Source organism: Salvelinus alpinus, chromosome 5, assembly GCF_045679555.1.
Source record: "Salvelinus alpinus chromosome 5, SLU_Salpinus.1, whole genome shotgun sequence".
Classification (NCBI taxonomy): Eukaryota; Metazoa; Chordata; class Actinopteri; order Salmoniformes; family Salmonidae; genus Salvelinus; species Salvelinus alpinus.
In genome coordinates, this window is record NC_092090.1 from 102,886,487 (window position 1) to 102,905,191 (window position 18,705).

The 18,705-nt window shown below is 50.3% G+C and overlaps 1 protein-coding gene across 3 annotated transcripts in view; it reads right to left on the reverse strand.

Moving 5' to 3' along the window:
• Positions 1–18,705, reverse strand: part of slc4a4a (solute carrier family 4 member 4a) — a 249,535-nt gene that overhangs the window by 93,377 nt on the left and 137,453 nt on the right. For all 3 annotated transcript variants that reach the window (XM_071404435.1, XM_071404436.1, XM_071404437.1), the window contains one exon: positions 15,403–15,479. In XM_071404435.1, the coding sequence (XP_071260536.1) occupies positions 15,403–15,479 (77 nt within the window). The remainder of the gene's footprint in view (positions 1–15,402; positions 15,480–18,705) is intronic.

The window sequence follows — 18,705 nt, forward strand, 5'->3', positions numbered from 1 at the left end:
CACTGACAGAACATATAACCACTACAATGACAGAACATATAACCTCTACACTGACAGAACATAGAACCTTTACACTGACAGAACATAGAACCACTACAATGACAGAACATATAACCACTACACTGACAGAACATAGAACCTCTACACTGACAGAACATAGAACCTCTACACTGACAGAACATAGAACCTCTACAATGACAGAACATATAACCTCTACACTGACAGAACATAGAACCTCTACACTGACAGACCATAGAACCTCTACAATGACAGAACATAGAACCACTACAATGACAGAACATATAACCACTACACTGACAGAACATAGAACCTCTACACTGACAGACCATAGAACCTCTACACTGACAGAACATATAACCACTACACTGACAGAACATATAACCACTACACTGACAGAACATATAACCACTACACTGACAGAACATAGAACATATACACTGACAGAACATAGAACCTCTACACTGACAGAACATAGAACCACTACAATGACAGAACATATAACCACTACAATGACAGAACATAGAACCTCTACACTGACAGACCATAGAACCTCTACACTGACAGACCATAGAACCCAGTACACTGACAGAACATATAACCTCTACACTGACAGAACATAGAACCTCTACACTGACAGAACATATAACCACTACAATGACAGAACATATAACCACTACAATGACAGAACATAGAACCTCTACACTGACAGACCATAGAACCTCTACACTGACAGAACATATAACCACTACAATGACAGAACATATAACCTCTACACTGACAGAACATAGAACCTTTACACTGACAGAACATAGAACCACTACAATGACAGAACATATAACCACTACACTGACAGAACATAGAACCTCTACACTGACAGAACATAGAACCTCTACACTGACAGAACATATAACCACTACAATGACAGAACATATAACCACTACAATGACAGAACATATAACCACTACACTGACAGAACATAGAACCTCTACACTGACAGAACATAGAACCTCTACACTGACAGAACATAGAACCTCTACACTGACAGAACATAGAACCACTACACTGACAGAACATAGAACACACTACACTGACAGAACATATAACCACTACAATGACAGAACATATAACCACTACACTGACAGAACATAGAACCTCTACACTGACAGAACATAGAACCACTACAATGACAGAATATAGAACCTCTACACTGACAGAACATATAACCACTACAATGACAGAACATATAACCACTACACTGACAGAACATAGAACCTCTACACTGACAGAACATAGAACCTCTACACTGACAGAACATAGAACCTCTACACTGACAGAACATATAACCACTACAATGACAGAACATATAACCACTACAATGACAGAACATATAACCACTACACTGACAGAACATAGAACCTCTACACTGACAGAACATATAACCACTACAATGACAGAACATATAACCACTACACTGACAGAACATATAACCACTACACTGACAGAACATAGAACCTCTACACTGACAGAACATAGAACCACTACAATGACAGAACATATAACCACTACAATGACAGAACATAGAACCTCTACACTGACAGACCATAGAACCTCTACACTGACAGACCATAGAACCCAGTACACTGACAGAACATATAACCTCTACACTGACAGAACATAGAACCCAGTACACTGACAGAACATAGAACCACTACACTGACAGAACATATAACCACTACAATGACAGAACATATAACCACTACACTGACAGAACATATAACCACTACACTGACAGAACATAGAACCTCTACACTGACAGAACATAGAACCACTACAATGACAGAACATATAACCACTACAATGACAGAACATAGAACCTCTACACTGACAGACCATAGAACCTCTACAATGACAGAACATATAACCACTACAATGACAGAACATATAACCTCTACACTGACAGAACATAGAACCTCTACACTGACAGAACATAGAACATATACACTGACAGAACATAGAACCTCTACACTGACAGAACATAGAACCTCTACACTGACAGAACATAGAACCACTACAATGACAGAACATATAACCACTACAATGACAGAACATAGAACCTCTACACTGACAGACCATAGAACCTCTACACTGACAGACCATAGAACCCAGTACACTGACAGAACATAGAACCTCTACACTGACAGAACATAGAACCTCTACACTGACAGAACATATAACCACTACAATGACAGAACATATAACCACTACAATGACAGAACATAGAACCTCTACACTGACAGACCATAGAACCTCTACACTGACAGAACATATAACCACTACAATGACAGAACATATAATCTCTACACTGACAGAACATAGAACCTTTACACTGACAGAACATAGAACCACTACAATGACAGAACCTATAACCACTACACTGACAGAACATAGAACCTCTACACTGACAGACCATAGAACCTCTACAATGACAGAACATAGAACCTCTACAATGACAGAACATATAACCTCTACACTGACAGAACATAGATCCTCTACACTGACAGACCATAGAACCTCTACAATGATAGAACATAGAACCACTACAATGACAGAACATATAACCACTACACTGACAGAACATAGAACCTCTACACTGACAGACCATAGAACCTCTACACTGACAGAACATATAACCACTACACTGACAGAACATATAACCACTACACTGACAGAACATATAACCACTACACTGACAGAACATAGAACATATACACTGACAGAACATAGAACCTCTACACTGACAGAACATAGAACCACTACAATGACAGAACATATAACCACTACAATGACAGAACATAGAACCTCTACACTGACAGACCATAGAACCTCTACACTGACAGACCATAGAACCCAGTACACTGACAGAACATATAACCTCTACACTGACAGAACATAGAACCTCTACACTGACAGAACATATAACCACTACAATGACAGAACATATAACCACTACAATGACAGAACATAGAACCTCTACACTGACAGACCATAGAACCTCTACACTGACAGAACATATAACCACTACAATGACAGAACATATAACCTCTACACTGACAGAACATAGAACCTTTACACTGACAGAACATAGAACCACTACAATGACAGAACATATAACCAGTACACTGACAGAACATAGAACCTCTACACTGACAGACCATAGAACCTCTACAATGACAGAACATAGAACCTCTACAATGACAGAACATATAACCTCTACACTGACAGAACATAGAACCTCTACACTGACAGACCATAGAACCTCTACAATGACAGAACATAGAACCACTACAATGACAGAACATATAACCACTACACTGACAGAACATAGAACCTCTACACTGACAGACCATAGAACCTCTACAATGACAGAACATAGAACCTCTACAATGACAGAACATATAACCTCTACACTGACAGAACATAGAACCTCTACACTGACAGACCATAGAACCTCTACAATGACAGAACATATAACCACTACACTGACAGAACATAGAACCTCTACACTGACAGAACATATAACCACTACACTGACAGAACATAGAACCTCTACACTGACAGACCATAGAACCTCTACACTGACAGAACATATAACCACTACACTGACAGAACATAGAACCTCTACACTGACAGACCATAGAACCTCTACACTGACAGAACATAGAACATATACACTGACAGAACATAGAACCCAGTACACTGACATAACATAGAACCTCTACACTGACAGAACATAGAACACACATAGAACCTCTACACTTATATCACTTCCTGAACATTCTGGTTGAGACATGCAGAGTAAAGTCCCCTCCTGCTCCACACTGAGAAGACAGAACACTTTACAACTGACTAAAGTCGAGAGAGGAAGCGTGAGAAAGACTGTCCTTATCAGATCGGTTGTCTAGATAAATGACGTGAAACGTCCTTATCAATTTCTCTCAGATGGAAAGCCAGTTGAATATTAGAGGAACTTGCCTTGATGTCAGGGGGAATGACTCAACTGAGTTGGACCAAACAAAAATGAATGATTCAACTGAACTGATCAGGACTGAACCTGACTGAATCATTTAATTGAACTGAGTTGGACTACATAGAACTCTGCCACCCCAGGTAACTTAAGCTGGCAACACAACCAGATAAAAGAAGGGATTAAAGAACACCTTACGGCATGACATAGACTGATAAGAGACACATTTTTATATATTTTGTATTGTATTATGTAGTGTTATGTATTTTATTTATTGTGTTTTGTTTCCTGTTTGGACCACAGGAAGAGAATTGGGGATCCTAATAAGATACGAAATAGTTAATACTAAACTGAGCTGAGTTAGACTTAACTACACTGACTGAAATGATTAGGACTGAAATGAACATAATAGTTTAACTGAACTGAGTTGGATTGAACTAGACTGAATGACTAAACTGAATTGAGTTGGACAGCACCTGTTACATCTGCTCCTGCCAAGCCCTCTACTTCTCATCCTGTGTCTCCCTAACCTGCTGCCACTCCCCCAGTGCTCTCTCCCTCTATCTCTGTGTGTGGGTGTATGTGATTGTGTGAGTGGAGACAGGTGTGCTGGAGGCAGAGCAGATCCCCACCAGCTGCAACCTGTTCCATAATCAAGATCTCTACAAAAGCCCTGCCACTTTCATGCTGCCAGATCGTAGCCTCTACTCAGTCAGTCTGTGTTTCAAGCCATTTGTTTCTGCATATATCTTGTTGTGCCTGTTTTTCCCTAGCCTGATGCTGATTTTCTCTCCGCTACAGTTCCGTCAGTACTGACTCTGGTCCCTGTCTCCAGTCACTCGTCTCGTCAGTCCTGCTTCTCTGTCCTGGAGCCCCACTCTACTGCTTCCTTGGATTCTGCTCCGGACCTGCTTACCCTGCCCCTACTACCCTTGCCTCAGCCACAGTTCCTGGTTCCCTACTACCCGCCTGAGCTTCCCCTGGCCTGCACCCCATCTCACCCCAACTGTTCAATAAATACCATAATTACCTTATCCCTGTCTCACTGTCTGAGTCTGCACTTGGGTTCACCTGCTCAACCATGCATAACAGCACCAGAATGAATGATTGAACTGAAACAATTTGGATTGAGCCAGACTAAATTATTCAACTGAACTGATTAGGGCTGAATGATTCAACTGAACTGAGTTGGAGAGCACCAGAATGAATGACTCAACTGAACTGAATTGGAATGAGCAAGAATGAATGACTGAACTGATTAGGGCTGAACCAGACTGAATGATTCAACTGAACTTAACTGGATTGAACCAGACTGATTCAACTGAAGCCAATAAATGATTCAACTGAACTGAGACAGTCTGAACAAAATTAAATGATTAAACTGAACAGATCAGGACTGAACCAGACTGAATGATTCAACTGAACTAATTTGGATCATGCACCTTGGTGGGTTAGGGAGGAGGTCAATGCACCTTGGTGGGTTAGGGAGGAGGGCCATGCACCTTGGTGGGTTAGGGAGGAGAGCCATGCACCTTGGTGGGTTAGGGAGGTCAATGTACCTTGGTGGGTTAGGGAGGAGGGCAATGCACCTTGGTGGGTTAGGGAGGAGGGCCATGCACCTTGGTGGGTTAGGGAGGAGCTCAATGCACCTTGGTGGGTTAGGGAGGAGGGCCATACACCTTGGTGGGTTAGGGAGGAGGGCCATGAACCTTGGTGGGTTAGGGAGGAGGGCCATGCACCTTGGTGGGTTAGGGAGGGGGGCCATGCACCTTGGTGGGTTAGGGAGGGGGGCCATGCACCTTGGTGGGTTAGGGAGGAGGTCCATGCGCCTTGGTGGGTTAGGGAGGAGGTCAATGCACCTTGGTGGGTTAGGGAGGAGGTCCATGCACCTTGGTGGGTTAGGGAGGAGGTCAATGCACCTTGGTGGGTTAGGGAGGAGGACAATGCACCTTGGTGGGTTAGGGAGGAGGGCCATGCACCTTGGTGGGTTAGGGAGGAGGTCAATGCACCTTGGTGGGTTAGGGAAGAGATCAATGCACCTTGTTGGGTTAGGGAGGAGGTCAATGCACCTTGGTGGGTTAGGGAGGAGGGCCATGCACCTTGGTGGGTTAGGGAGGAGGACAATGCACCTTGGTGGGTTAGGGAGGAGGGCCATGCACCTTGGTGGGATAGGGAGGAGGGCCATGCACCTTGGTGGGTTAGGGAGGAGGTCAATGCACCTTGGTGGGTTAGGGAGGAGGTCAATGCACCTTGGTGGGTTAGGGAGGAGGTCAATGCACCTTGGTGGGTTAGGGAGGAGGGCCATGCACCTTGGTGGGTTAGGGAGGAGGTCAATGCACCTTGGTGGGTTAGGGAGGAGGTCAATGCACCTTGGTGGGTTAGGGAGGAGGACAATGCACCTTGGTGGGTTAGGGAGGAGGGCCATGCACCTTGGTGGGATAGGGAGGAGGGCCATGCACCTTGGTGGGTTAGGGAGGAGGTCAATGCACCTTGGTGGGTTAGGGAGGAGGTCAATGCACCTTGGTGGGTTAGGGAGGAGGTCAATGCACCTTGGTGGGTTAGGGAGGAGGGCCATGCACCTTGGTGGGATAGGGAGGAGGGCCATGCACCTTGGTGGGATAGGGAGGAGGGCCATGCACCTTGTTGGGTTAGGGAGGAGGTCAATGCACCTTGGTGGGTTAGGGAGGAGGGCCATGCACCTTGTTGGGTTAGGGAGGAGGTCAATGCACCTTGGTGGGTTAGGGAGGAGGGCCATGCACCTTGTTGAGTTAGTGTTGGAGGAGGGCCATGCACCTTGGTGGGTTAGGGAGGAGGGCCATGCACCTTGGTGGGTTAGGGAGGAGGGCCATGCACCTTGGTGGGTTAGGGAGGAGGTCAATGCACCTTGGTGGGTTAGGGAGGAGGGCCATGCACCTTGGTGGGTTAGGGAGGAGGTCAATGCACCTTGGTGGGTTAGGGAGGAGGTCAATGCACCTTGTTGGGTTAGGGAGGAGGGCCATGCACCTTGGTGGGTTAGGGAGGAGGGCCATGCACCTTGGTGGGTTAGGGAGGAGGTCAATGCACCTTGGTGGGTTAGGGAGGAGCTCAATGCACCTTGGTGGGTTAGGGAGGAGGGCCATGCACCTTGGTGGGATAGGGAGGAGGGCCATGCACCTTGGTGGGTTAGGGAGGAGGTCAATGCACCTTGTTGGGTTAGGGAGGAGGGCCATGCACCTTGGTGGGTTAGGGAGGAGTTCAATGCACCTTGTTGGGTTAGGGAGGAGGTCAATGCACCTTGGTGGGTTAGGGAGCAGGGCCATGCACCTTAGTGGGTTAGGGAGGAGTTCAATGCACCTTGTTGGGTTAGGGAGGAGGTCAATGCACCTTGTTGGGTTAGGGAGGAGGTCAATGCACCTTGTTGGGTTAGGGAGGAGGACAATGCACCTTGGTGGGTTAGGGAGGAGTTCAATGCACCTTGTTGGGTTAGGGAGGAGGTCAATGCACCTTGGTGGGTTAGGGAGGAGGGCCATGCACCTTGGTGGGTTAGGGAGGAGGGCAATGCACCTTGGTGGGTTAGGGAGGAGGGCCATGCACCTTGTTGAGTTAGGGTTGGAGGACGGGCCATGCACCTTGGTGGGTTAGGGAGGAGGGCCATGCACCTTGGTGGGTTAGGGAGGAGGGCCATGCACCTTGGTGGGTTAGGGAGGAGGTCAATGCACCTTGGTGGGTTAGGGAGGAGGGCCATGCACCTTGGTGGGTTAGGGAGGAGGGCCATGCACCTTGGTGGGTTAGGGAGGAGGTCAATGCACCTTGTTGAGTTAGGGTTGGAGGAGGGCCATGCACCTTGGTGGGTTAGGGAGGAGGGCCATGCCCCTTGGTGGGTTAGGGAGGAGGGCCATGCACCTTGGTGGGTTAGGGAGGAGGGCCATGCACCTTGGTGGGTTAGGGAGGAGGGCCATGCACCTTGGTGGGTTAGGGAGGAGGTCCATGCACCTTGGTGGGTTAGGGAGGAGGTCAATGCACCTTGGTGGGTTAGGGAGGAGGGCCATGCACCTTGGTGGGTTAGGGAGGAGGTCCATGCACCTTGGTGGGTTAGGGAGGAGGTCCATGCACCTTGGTGGGTTAGGGAGGAGGTCAATGCACCTTGGTGGGTTAGGGAGGAGGTCCATGCACCTTGGTGGGTTAGGGAGGAGGACAATGCACCTTGGTGGGTTAGGGAGGAGTTCAATGCACCTTGTTGGGTTAGGGAGGAGGTCAATGCACCTTGGTGGGTTAGGGAGGAGGGCCATGCACCTTGGTGGGTTAGGGAGGAGGGCAATGCACCTTGGTGGGTTAGGGAGGAGGGCCATGCACCTTGTTGAGTTAGGGTTGGAGGACGGGCCATGCACCTTGGTGGGTTAGGGAGGAGGGCCATGCACCTTGGTGGGTTAGGGAGGAGGGCCATGCACCTTGGTGGGTTAGGGAGGAGGTCAATGCACCTTGGTGGGTTAGGGAGGAGGGCCATGCACCTTGGTGGGTTAGGGAGGAGGGCCATGCACCTTGGTGGGTTAGGGAGGAGGTCAATGCACCTTGTTGAGTTAGGGTTGGAGGAGGGCCATGCACCTTGGTGGGTTAGGGAGGAGGGCCATGCCCCTTGGTGGGTTAGGGAGGAGGGCCATGGACCTTGGTGGGTTAGGGAGGAGGGCCATGCACCTTGGTGGGTTAGGGAGGAGGGCCATGCACCTTGGTGGGTTAGGGAGGAGGTCCATGCACCTTGGTGGGTTAGGGAGGAGGTCAATGCACCTTGGTGGGTTAGGGAGGAGGGCCATGCACCTTGGTGGGTTAGGGAGGAGGTCCATGCACCTTGGTGGGTTAGGGAGGAGGTCCATGCACCTTGGTGGGTTAGGGAGGAGGTCAATGCACCTTGGTGGGTTAGGGAGGAGGTCCATGCACCTTGGTGGGTTAGGGAGGAGGTCAATGCACCTTGGTGGGTTAGGGAGGAGGGCCATGCACCTTGGTGGGTTAGGGAGGAGGTCCATGTACCTTGGTGGGTTAGGGAGGAGGTCAATGCACCTTGGTGGGTTAGGGAGGAGGGCCATGCACCTTGGTGGGTTAGGGAGGAGGTCAATGCACCTTGGTGGGTTAGGGAGGAGGGCCATGCACCTTGGTGGGTTAGGGAGGAGGTCCATGCACCTTGGTGGGTTAGGGAGGAGGTCAATGCACCTTGGTGGGTTAGGGAGGAGGGCCATGCACCTTGGTGGGTTAGGGAGGAGGGCCATGAACCTTGGTGGGTTAGGGAGGTGGGCAATGCACCTTGGTGGGTTAGGGAGGAGGTAAATGCACCTTGGTGGGTTAGGGAGGAGGTCAATGCACCTTGGTGGGTTAGGGAGGAGATCAATGCACCTTGGTGGGTTAGGGAGGAGGTCAATGCACCTTGGTGGGTTAGGGAGGAGGTCCATGCACCTTGGTGGGTTAGGGAGGAGGTCAATGCACCTTGGTGGGTTAGGGAGGAGGTCAATGCACCTTGGTGGGTTAGGGAGGAGGTCCATGCACCTTGGTGGGTTAGGGAGGAGGTCAATGCACCTTGGTGGGTTAGGGAGGAGGGCCATGCACCTTGGTGGGTTAGGGAGGAGGGCCATGCACCTTAGTGGGTTAGGGAGGAGGGCCATGCCCCTTGGTGGGTTAGGGAGGAGGGCCATGGACCTTGGTGGGTTAGGGAGGAGGGCCATGCACCTTGGTGGGTTAGGGAGGAGGTCAATGCACCTTGGTGGGTTAGGGAGGAGGGCCATGCACCTTGGTGGGTTAGGGTTGGAGGAGGGCCATGCACCTTGGTGGGTTAGGGTTGGAGGAGGGCCATGCACCTTGGTGGGTTAGGGAGGAGGGCCATGCACCTTGGTGGGTTAGGGAGGAGGTCAATGCACCTTGGTGGGTTAGGGAGGAGGGCCATGCACCTTGGTGGGTTAGGGAGGAGGTCAATGCACCTTGGTGGGTTAGGGAGGAGGTCAATGCACCTTGGTGGGTTAGGGAGGAGGTCAATGCACCTTGGTGGGTTAGGGAGGAGGGCCATGCACCTTGGTGGGTTAGGGAGGAGGGCCATGCACCTTGGTGGGTTAGGGAGGAGGTCAATGCACCTTGGTGGGTTAGGGAGGAGGTCAATGCACCTTGGTGGGTTAGGGAGGAGGTCCATGCACCTTGGTGGGTTAGGGAGGAGGGCCATGCACCTTGGTGGGTTAGGGAGGAGGTCAATGCACCTTGTGGGTTAGGGAGAAGGGCCATGCACCTTTGTGGGTTAGGGAGGAGGTCAATGCACCTTGGTGGGTTAGGGAGGAGGGCCATGCCCCTTGGTGGGTTAGGGAGGAGGTCAATGCACCTTGTTGGGTTAGGGAGGAGGGCCATGCACCTTGGTGGGTTAGGGAGGAGGGCCATGCACCTTGGTGGGTTAGGGAGGAGTTCAATGCACCTTGGTGGGTTAGGGAGGAGGTCAATGCACCTTGGTGGGTTAGGGAGGAGTTCAATGCACCTTGGTGGGTTAGGGAGGAGGTCAATGCACCTTGTTGGGTTAGGGAGGAGTTAATTCACCTTGGTGGGTTAGGGAGGAGGGCCATGCACCTTGGTGGGTTAGGGTTGGAGGAGGGCCATGCACCTTGGTGGGTTAGGGTTGGAGGAGGGCCATGCACCTTGGTGGGTTAGGGAGGAGGTCAATGCACCTTGGTGGGTTAGGGAGGAGGTCAATGCACCTTGGTGGGTTAGGGAGGAGGGCCATGCACCTTGGTGGGTTAGGGAGGAGGGCCATGCACCTTGGTGGGTTAGGGAGGAGGTCAATGCACCTTGGTGGGTTAGGGAGGAGGACAATGCACCTTGTTGAGTTAGGGAGGAGGGCCATGCACCTTGGTGGGTTAGGGAGGAGGGCCATGCACCTTGGTGGGTTAGGGAGGAGGGCCATGCACCTTGGTGGGTTAGGGAGGAGGGCCATGCACCTTGGTGGGTTAGGGAGGAGGTCAATGCACCTTGGTGGGTTAGGGAGGAGGGCCATGCACCTTGTTGAGTTAGGGAGGAGGGCCATGCACCTTGGTGGGTTAGGGAGGAGGTCAATGCACCTTGGTGGGTTAGGGAGGAGGGCCATGCACCTTGGTGGTTTAGGGAGGAGGACAATGCACCTTGGTGGGTTAGGGAGGAGGGCCATGCACCTTGGTGGGTTAGGGAGGAGGTCAATGCACCTTGGTGGGTTAGGGATGAGGGCCATGCACCTTGGTGGGTTAGGGTTGGAGGAGGGCCATGCACCTTGGTGGGTTAGGGAGGAGGGCAATGAACCTTAGTGGGTTAGGGTTGGAGGAGGGCCATGCACCTTGGTGGGTTAGGGAGGAGGGCCATGCACCTTGGTGGGTTAGGGAGGAGGGCCATGCACCTTGGTGGGTTTGGGAGGAGGGCAATGCACCTTGGTGGGTTAGGGAGGAGGGCCATGAACCTTGGTGGGTTAGGGTTGGAGGAGGGCCATGCACCTTGGTGGGTTAGGGAGGAGGGCCATGCACCTTGGTGGGTTAGGGAGGAGTTCAATGCACCTTGGTGGGTTAAGGAGGAGGTCAATTCACCTTGGTGGGTTAGGGAGGAGGGCCATGCACCTTGTTGGGTTAGGGAGGAGGTCAATGCACCTTGGTGGGTTAGGGAGGAGGGCCATGCACCTTGGTGGGTTAGGGAGGAGGGCCATGCACCTTGGTGGGTTAGGGTTGGAGGAGGGCCATGCACCTTGGTGGGTTAGGGAGGAGGGCAATGCACCTTGGTGGGTTAGGGTTGGAGGAGGGCCATGCACCTTGGTGGGTTAGGGAGGAGGGCCATGCACCTTGGTGGGTTAGGGAGGAGGTCAATGCACCTTGGTGGGTTAGGGAGGAGGGCCATGCACCTTGGTGGGTTAGGGAGGAGCTCAATGCACCTTGGTGGGTTAGGGAGGAGGGCCATGCACCTTGGTGGGTTAGGGAGGAGGGCCATGCACCTTGGTGGGTTAGGGTTGGAGGAGGGCCATGCACCTTGGTGGGTTAGGGAGGAGGGCCATGCACCTTGGTGGGTTAGGGAGGAGGGCCATGCACCTTGGTGGGTTAGGGAGGAGGGCCATGCACCTTGGTGGGTTATGGAGGAGGTCAATGCACCTTGGTGGGTTAGGGAGGAGGGCCATGCACCTTGGTGGGTTAGGGTTGGAGGAAGGCCATGCACCTTGGTGGGTTAGGGTTGGAGGAGGGCCATGCACCTTGGTGGGTTAGGGAGGAGGGCCATGCACCTTGGTGGGTTAGGGAGGAGGGCCATGCACCTTGGTGGGTTAGGGAGGAGGGCCATGCACCTTGGTGGGTTAGGGAGGAGGGCCATGCACCTTGGTGGGTTAGGGAGGAGGGCCATGCACCTTGGTGGGTTAGGGAGGAGGGCCATGCACCTTGGTGGGTTAGGGAAGAGGTCAATGCACCTTGGTGGGTTAGGGAGGAGGTCAATGCACCTTGTTGGGTTAGGGAGGAGGGCCATGCACCTTAGTGGGTTAGGGAGGAGGGCCATGCACCTTGGTGGGTTAGGGAGGAGGGCCCTGCACCTTGGTGGGTTAGGGAGGAGGTCCATGCACCTTGGTGGGTTAGGGAGGAGGTCAATGCACCTTGGTGGGTTAGGGAGGAGGTCAATGCACCTTGGTGGGTTAGGGAGGAGGGCCATGCACCTTGGTGGGTTAGGGAGGAGGGCCATGCACCTTGGTGGGTTAGGGTTGGAGGAGGGCCATGCACCTTGGTGGGTTAGGGAGGAGGTCAATGCACCTTGGTGGGTTAGGGAGGAGGTCAATGCACCTTGGTGGGTTAGGGAGGAGGGCCATGCACCTTGGTGGGTTAGGGAGGAGGGCCATGCACCTTGGTGGGTTAGGGCTGGAGGACAATGCACCTTGTTGAGTTAGGGAGGAGGGCCATGCACCTTGGTGGGTTAGGGAGGAGGGCCATGCACCTTGGTGGGTTAGGGAGGAGGGCCATGCACCTTGGTGGGTTAGGGAGGAGGGCCATGCACCTTGGTGGGTTAGGGAGGAGGTCAATGCACCTTGGTGGGTTAGGGAGGAGGGCCATGCACCTTGTTGAGTTAGGGAGGAGGGCCATGCACCTTGGTGGGTTAGGGAGGAGGTCAATGCACCTTGGTGGGTTAGGGAGGAGGGCCATGCACCTTGGTGGGTTAGGGAGGAGGACAATGCACCTTGTTGAGTTAGGGAGGAGGGCCATGCACCTTGGTGGGTTAGGGAGGAGGTCAATGCACCTTGGTGGGTTAGGGATGAGGGCCATGCACCTTGGTGGGTTAGGGTTGGAGGAGGGCCATGCACCTTGGTGGGTTAGGGAGGAGGGCAATGAACCTTAGTGGGTTAGGGTTGGAGGAGGGCCATGCACCTTGGTGGGTTAGGGAGGAGGGCCATGCACCTTGGTGGGTTAGGGAGGAGGGCCATGCACCTTGGTGGGTTTGGGAGGAGGGCAATGCACCTTGGTGGGTTAGGGAGGAGGGCCATGAACCTTGGTGGGTTAGGGTTGGAGGAGGGCCATGCACCTTGGTGGGTTAGGGAGGAGGGCCATGCACCTTGGTGGGTTAGGGAGGAGTTCAATGCACCTTGGTGGGTTAAGGAGGAGGTCAATTCACCTTGGTGGGTTAGGGAGGAGGGCCATGCACCTTGTTGGGTTAGGGAGGAGGTCAATGCACCTTGTTGGGTTAGGGAGGAGGGCCATGCACCTTGGTGGGTTAGGGAGGAGGGCCATGCACCTTGGTGGGTTAGGGTTGGAGGAGGGCCATGCACCTTGGTGGGTTAGGGAGGAGGGCAATGCACCTTGGTGGGTTAGGGTTGGAGGAGGGCCATGCACCTTGGTGGGTTAGGGAGGAGGGCCATGCACCTTGGTGGGTTAGGGAGGAGGTCAATGCATCTTGGTGGGTTAGGGAGGAGGGCCATGCACCTTGGTGGGTTAGGGAGGAGCTCAATGCACCTTGGTGGGTTAGGGAGGAGGGCCATGCACCTTGGTGGGTTAGGGAGGAGGGCCATGCACCTTGGTGGGTTAGGGTTGGAGGAGGGCCATGCACCTTGGTGGGTTAGGGAGGAGGGCCATGCACCTTGGTGGGTTAGGGAGGAGGGCCATGCACCTTGGTGGGTTAGGGAGGAGGGCCATGCACCTTGGTGGGTTATGGAGGAGGTCAATGCACCTTGGTGGGTTAGGGAGGAGGGCCATGCACCTTGGTGGGTTAGGGTTGGAGGAAGGCCATGCACCTTGGTGGGTTAGGGTTGGAGGAGGGCCATGCACCTTGGTGGGTTAGGGAGGAGGGCCATGCACCTTGGTGGGTTAGGGAGGAGGGCCATGCACCTTGGTGGGTTAGGGAGGAGGGCCATGCACCTTGGTGGGTTAGGGAGGAGGGCCATGCACCTTGGTGGGTTAGGGAGGAGGGCCATGCACCTTGGTGGGTTAGGGAGGAGGGCCATGCACCTTGGTGGGTTAGGGAAGAGGTCAATGCACCTTGGTGGGTTAGGGAGGAGGTCAATGCACCTTGTTGGGTTAGGGAGGAGGGCCATGCACCTTAGTGGGTTAGGGAGGAGGGCCATGCACCTTGGTGGGTTAGGGAGGAGGGCCCTGCACCTTGGTGGGTTAGGGAGGAGGTCCATGCACCTTGGTGGGTTAGGGAGGAGGTCAATGCACCTTGGTGGGTTAGGGAGGAGGTCAATGCACCTTGGTGGGTTAGGGAGGAGGGCCATGCACCTTGGTGGGTTAGGGAGGAGGGCCATGCACCTTGGTGGGTTAGGGAGGTCAATGCACCTTGGTGGGTTAGGGAGGAGGTCAATGCACCTTGGTGGGTTAGGGAGGAGGTCAATGCACCTTGGTGGGTTAGGGAGGAGGGCCATGCACCTTGGTGGGTTAGGGAGGAGGGCCATGCACCTTGGTGGGTTAGGGCTGGAGGAGGGCCATGCACCTTGGTGGGTTAGGGAGGAGGGCCTCCTACAACCCATCTGGTGACATAACGATTGATGCTTGAATGTCGTTAGACAAATACAAATATTCTCTCTCTATCCATAATAATCCCATCACGTAGGCTAGCTTACCTGCACTATCTGCGAGCTGTTGGCTAGAGTGCACGTGCCAAGACCAGGGTGGGCACAGTTGCTATTTAACACAATAGTTTTTGTGACATAACCATTGGTAGAGTTGAAAATATTTTCTATATGCAGATTTTAGAATATTCACATGAAAATATGTTGCCAATTGGATGGAAACCTAGCTAATAACAATTTTAAAAAATGGTTTCTCCCTAGGCAACTAGGTCCAGTAACTATTGAAGTTCAAACAGCTAACATTCTCTGAAGAACACAGTTACTGACACTTGTTTGGGACATTGAACGGAGAGGTCAACCAATAGAAACTCACCTGGTCTTTCTCTGGTTTGTCGGAGATGTCGTTCATGCTGCTTGAGGCCAGGTTCCGATGTGTGGTGTTTGGACTGCCTATGAGTGAACAACAGCCTTGAAGGTTAACAACCTACTCTGCTGTTAAAGACTGAACTGAATGGAGACAGCAGAACACACAGTGTACCAGCCGACACTGCAGGGTGGAGATACTGCTGAAGGCAATACATCTGTGAACATAAATCTGATGTCACTGTAGTGATTCAACAGTTTGTTACCTCATTCCTCTGGATAGATAGAGGGGGACAGTCAGTTTGATGCACCCAGAGGAAAATGGCCTTTTCTATGTTGTCACTGGGGAAAAATACCTTCTCTAAAAATAGGGTGTGAATAACATTCAGACTTGGTGTTAATCTGTGTGGATTTAGTAGACTAGGTAGAATGGACTAAATTTGGATGACAACTGTCAGAATTGAATTCCAGTCATCTAAGATCTATCATGGAGGACAGATAAGCGGCTCTGTTCTGGCCTAACGAGGCAGATTCCTCATGAAAGAAAATAACTTATTTGTGATAAGATACAGTGGGGGAAAGGGGACAGCTGGTTGTTTGGATCTATGGACCAACACTAGCTCCAGATTTCGAATGAGAACATACTTGGCCAGTCTATGATGCTGGAGATCTACAATACAGTAGCATGACTTACTAAGCCAGTCCATGCTGGGGCTTCGTTGGGTCTGCAGCTCCTCCAATGAGGCACGGACTGTTAGACAAGGCACTGAGTTTTCAAGCGGACTACGGGCTTAAGTGGCAGAACCCAACCCACGGAAGACAGAAGCAAAGGGAGCAGGAGGAATGGAAGAAAGGAAAGAAAGAAGGAGGGAGAAAAATAGTGGATTAATCAAAGGCAAGTGTTAGTTAGACAGACAGAAGCAGTGGAATTATACAGTGTTAGTTAGACAGACAGAAGCAGTGGAATTATACAGTGTTAGTTAGACAGACAGAAGCAGTGGAATTATACAGTGTTAGTTAGTCAGACAGACTCAAATGAGTAAGGGTAGGGTTAAAAGAGAAGCAGATAGAACAGGAAATGATAGATAAACTGGTGAAGCAGAGTGAAAGATGGTTATCTGGAAAGAACAGAGTTTCGGCTTGGACATACTTAGTTACATTGGATCTGTTATGTTAGACCACTATAGTTACATAGGATCTGTTACAATATACCACTACACTGACCTACAAAGCAAAAAGGCAGTAACTGCTCATTTGGTCGAAAATGAGTTAGTCATTTCTGCTACATTATATAAATGCTTAATCACGTGGTCAAGTATCCTGCCTATATTGTATTGTGTTTTGGAGGACATGGGGGTGATGTTAGCAGTAACTGCATAAAGTTACTGTGAAACCAATCTGGTATTATATAGTGTATTTTATTGAAAACCAAAGCTGGTTGATACACACAAATCGATGTGAAAAATTCCACTAATTAATTAAAATGTCCTTTTCACCACTACAACATATCAATAAAACAGATCGATGACTTCGATGTTCCATTAACCAGTCATTGTTATAAATGTCAGAGCAGGTAATAAAAAACAGATTATTTACAGACCCAAGGTTACCTGGGAAACTGATCACCTTTAATACCATGAAATCTGTTCCGACCAGATATTTATTTTATTTATCATTGATTAATATAATCAAACAAAAATCTGTGTATGATGATGAATTCAGTGTTATGATTTTACAGCAATGAAAGATTAAATGAAAAGTTCAACTCCAGAACAGCCTCAGCTTAACTAAATGAATTCTACATCTAAACTGATGTGAATGACTTGGTTCTACTGTTCTGCCATAGAACATCCCTGTTCGATAAGGAACTATGTTCAGTACAGTTCACTTGAGGTTTAGGACTTTTCGTTCCATTTCTTAAATGTGAATATTATGCAAACTTGGCACATTTAAAATCTGGTCCTACATGTCCAACAGCTATCAGCATTTACTCTACAGAATCAACCAGTCTGGTCCTACATGTCCAACAGCTATCAGCATTTACTCTACAGAATCAACCAGTCTGGTCCTACATGTCCAACAGCTATCAGCATTTACTCTACAGAATCAACCAGTCTGGTTCTACATGTCCAACAGCTATCAGCATTTACTCTACAGAATCAACCAGTCTGGTCCTACATGTCCAACAGCTATCAGCATTTACTCTACAGAATCAACCAGTCTGGTTCTACATGTCCAACAGCTATCAGCATTTACTCTACAGAATCAACCAGTCTGGTCCTACATGTCCAACAGCTATCAGCATTTACTCTACAGAATCAACCAGTCTGGTCCTACATGTCCAACAGCTATCAGCATTTACTCTACAGAATCAACCAGTCTGGTCCTACATGTCCAACAGCTATCAGCATTTACTCTACAGAATCAACCAGTCTGGTCCTACATGTCCAACAGCTATCAGCATTTACTCTACAGAATCAACCAGTCTGGTCCTACATGTCCAACAGCTATCAGCATTTACTCTACAGAATCAACCAGTCTGGTCCTACATGTCCAACAGCTATCAGCATTTACTCTACAGAATCAACCAGTCTGGTCCTACATGTCCAACAGCTATCAGCATTTACTCTACAGAATCAACCAGTCTGGTCCTACATGTCCAACAGCTATCAGCATTTACTCTACAGAATCAACCAGTCTGGTCCTACATGTCCAACAGCTATCAGCATTTACTCTACAGAATCAACCAGTCTGGTTCTACATGTCCAACAGCTATCAGCATTTACTCTACAGAATCAACCAGTCTGGTCCTACATGTCCAACAGCTATCAGCATTTACTCTACAGAATCAACCAGTCTGGTCCTACATGTCCAACAGCTATCAGCATTTACTCTACAGAATCAACCAGTCTGGTCCTACATGTCCAACAGCTATCAGCATTTACTCTACAGAATCAACCAGTCTGGTCCTACATGTCCAACAGCTATCAGCATTTACTCTACAGAATCAACCAGTCTGGTTCTACATGTCCAACAGCTATCAGCATTTACTCTACAGAATCAACCAGTCTGGTCCTACATGTCCAACAGCTATCAGCATTTACTCTACAGAATCAACCAGTCTGGTCCTACATGTCCAACAGCTATCAGCATTTACTCTACAGAATCAACCAGTCTGGTCCTACATGTCCAACAGCTATCAGCATTTACTCTACAGAATCAACCAGTCTGGTCCTACATGTCCAACAGCTATCAGCATTTACTCTACAGAATCAACCAGTCTGGTTCTACATGTCCAACAGCTATCAGCATT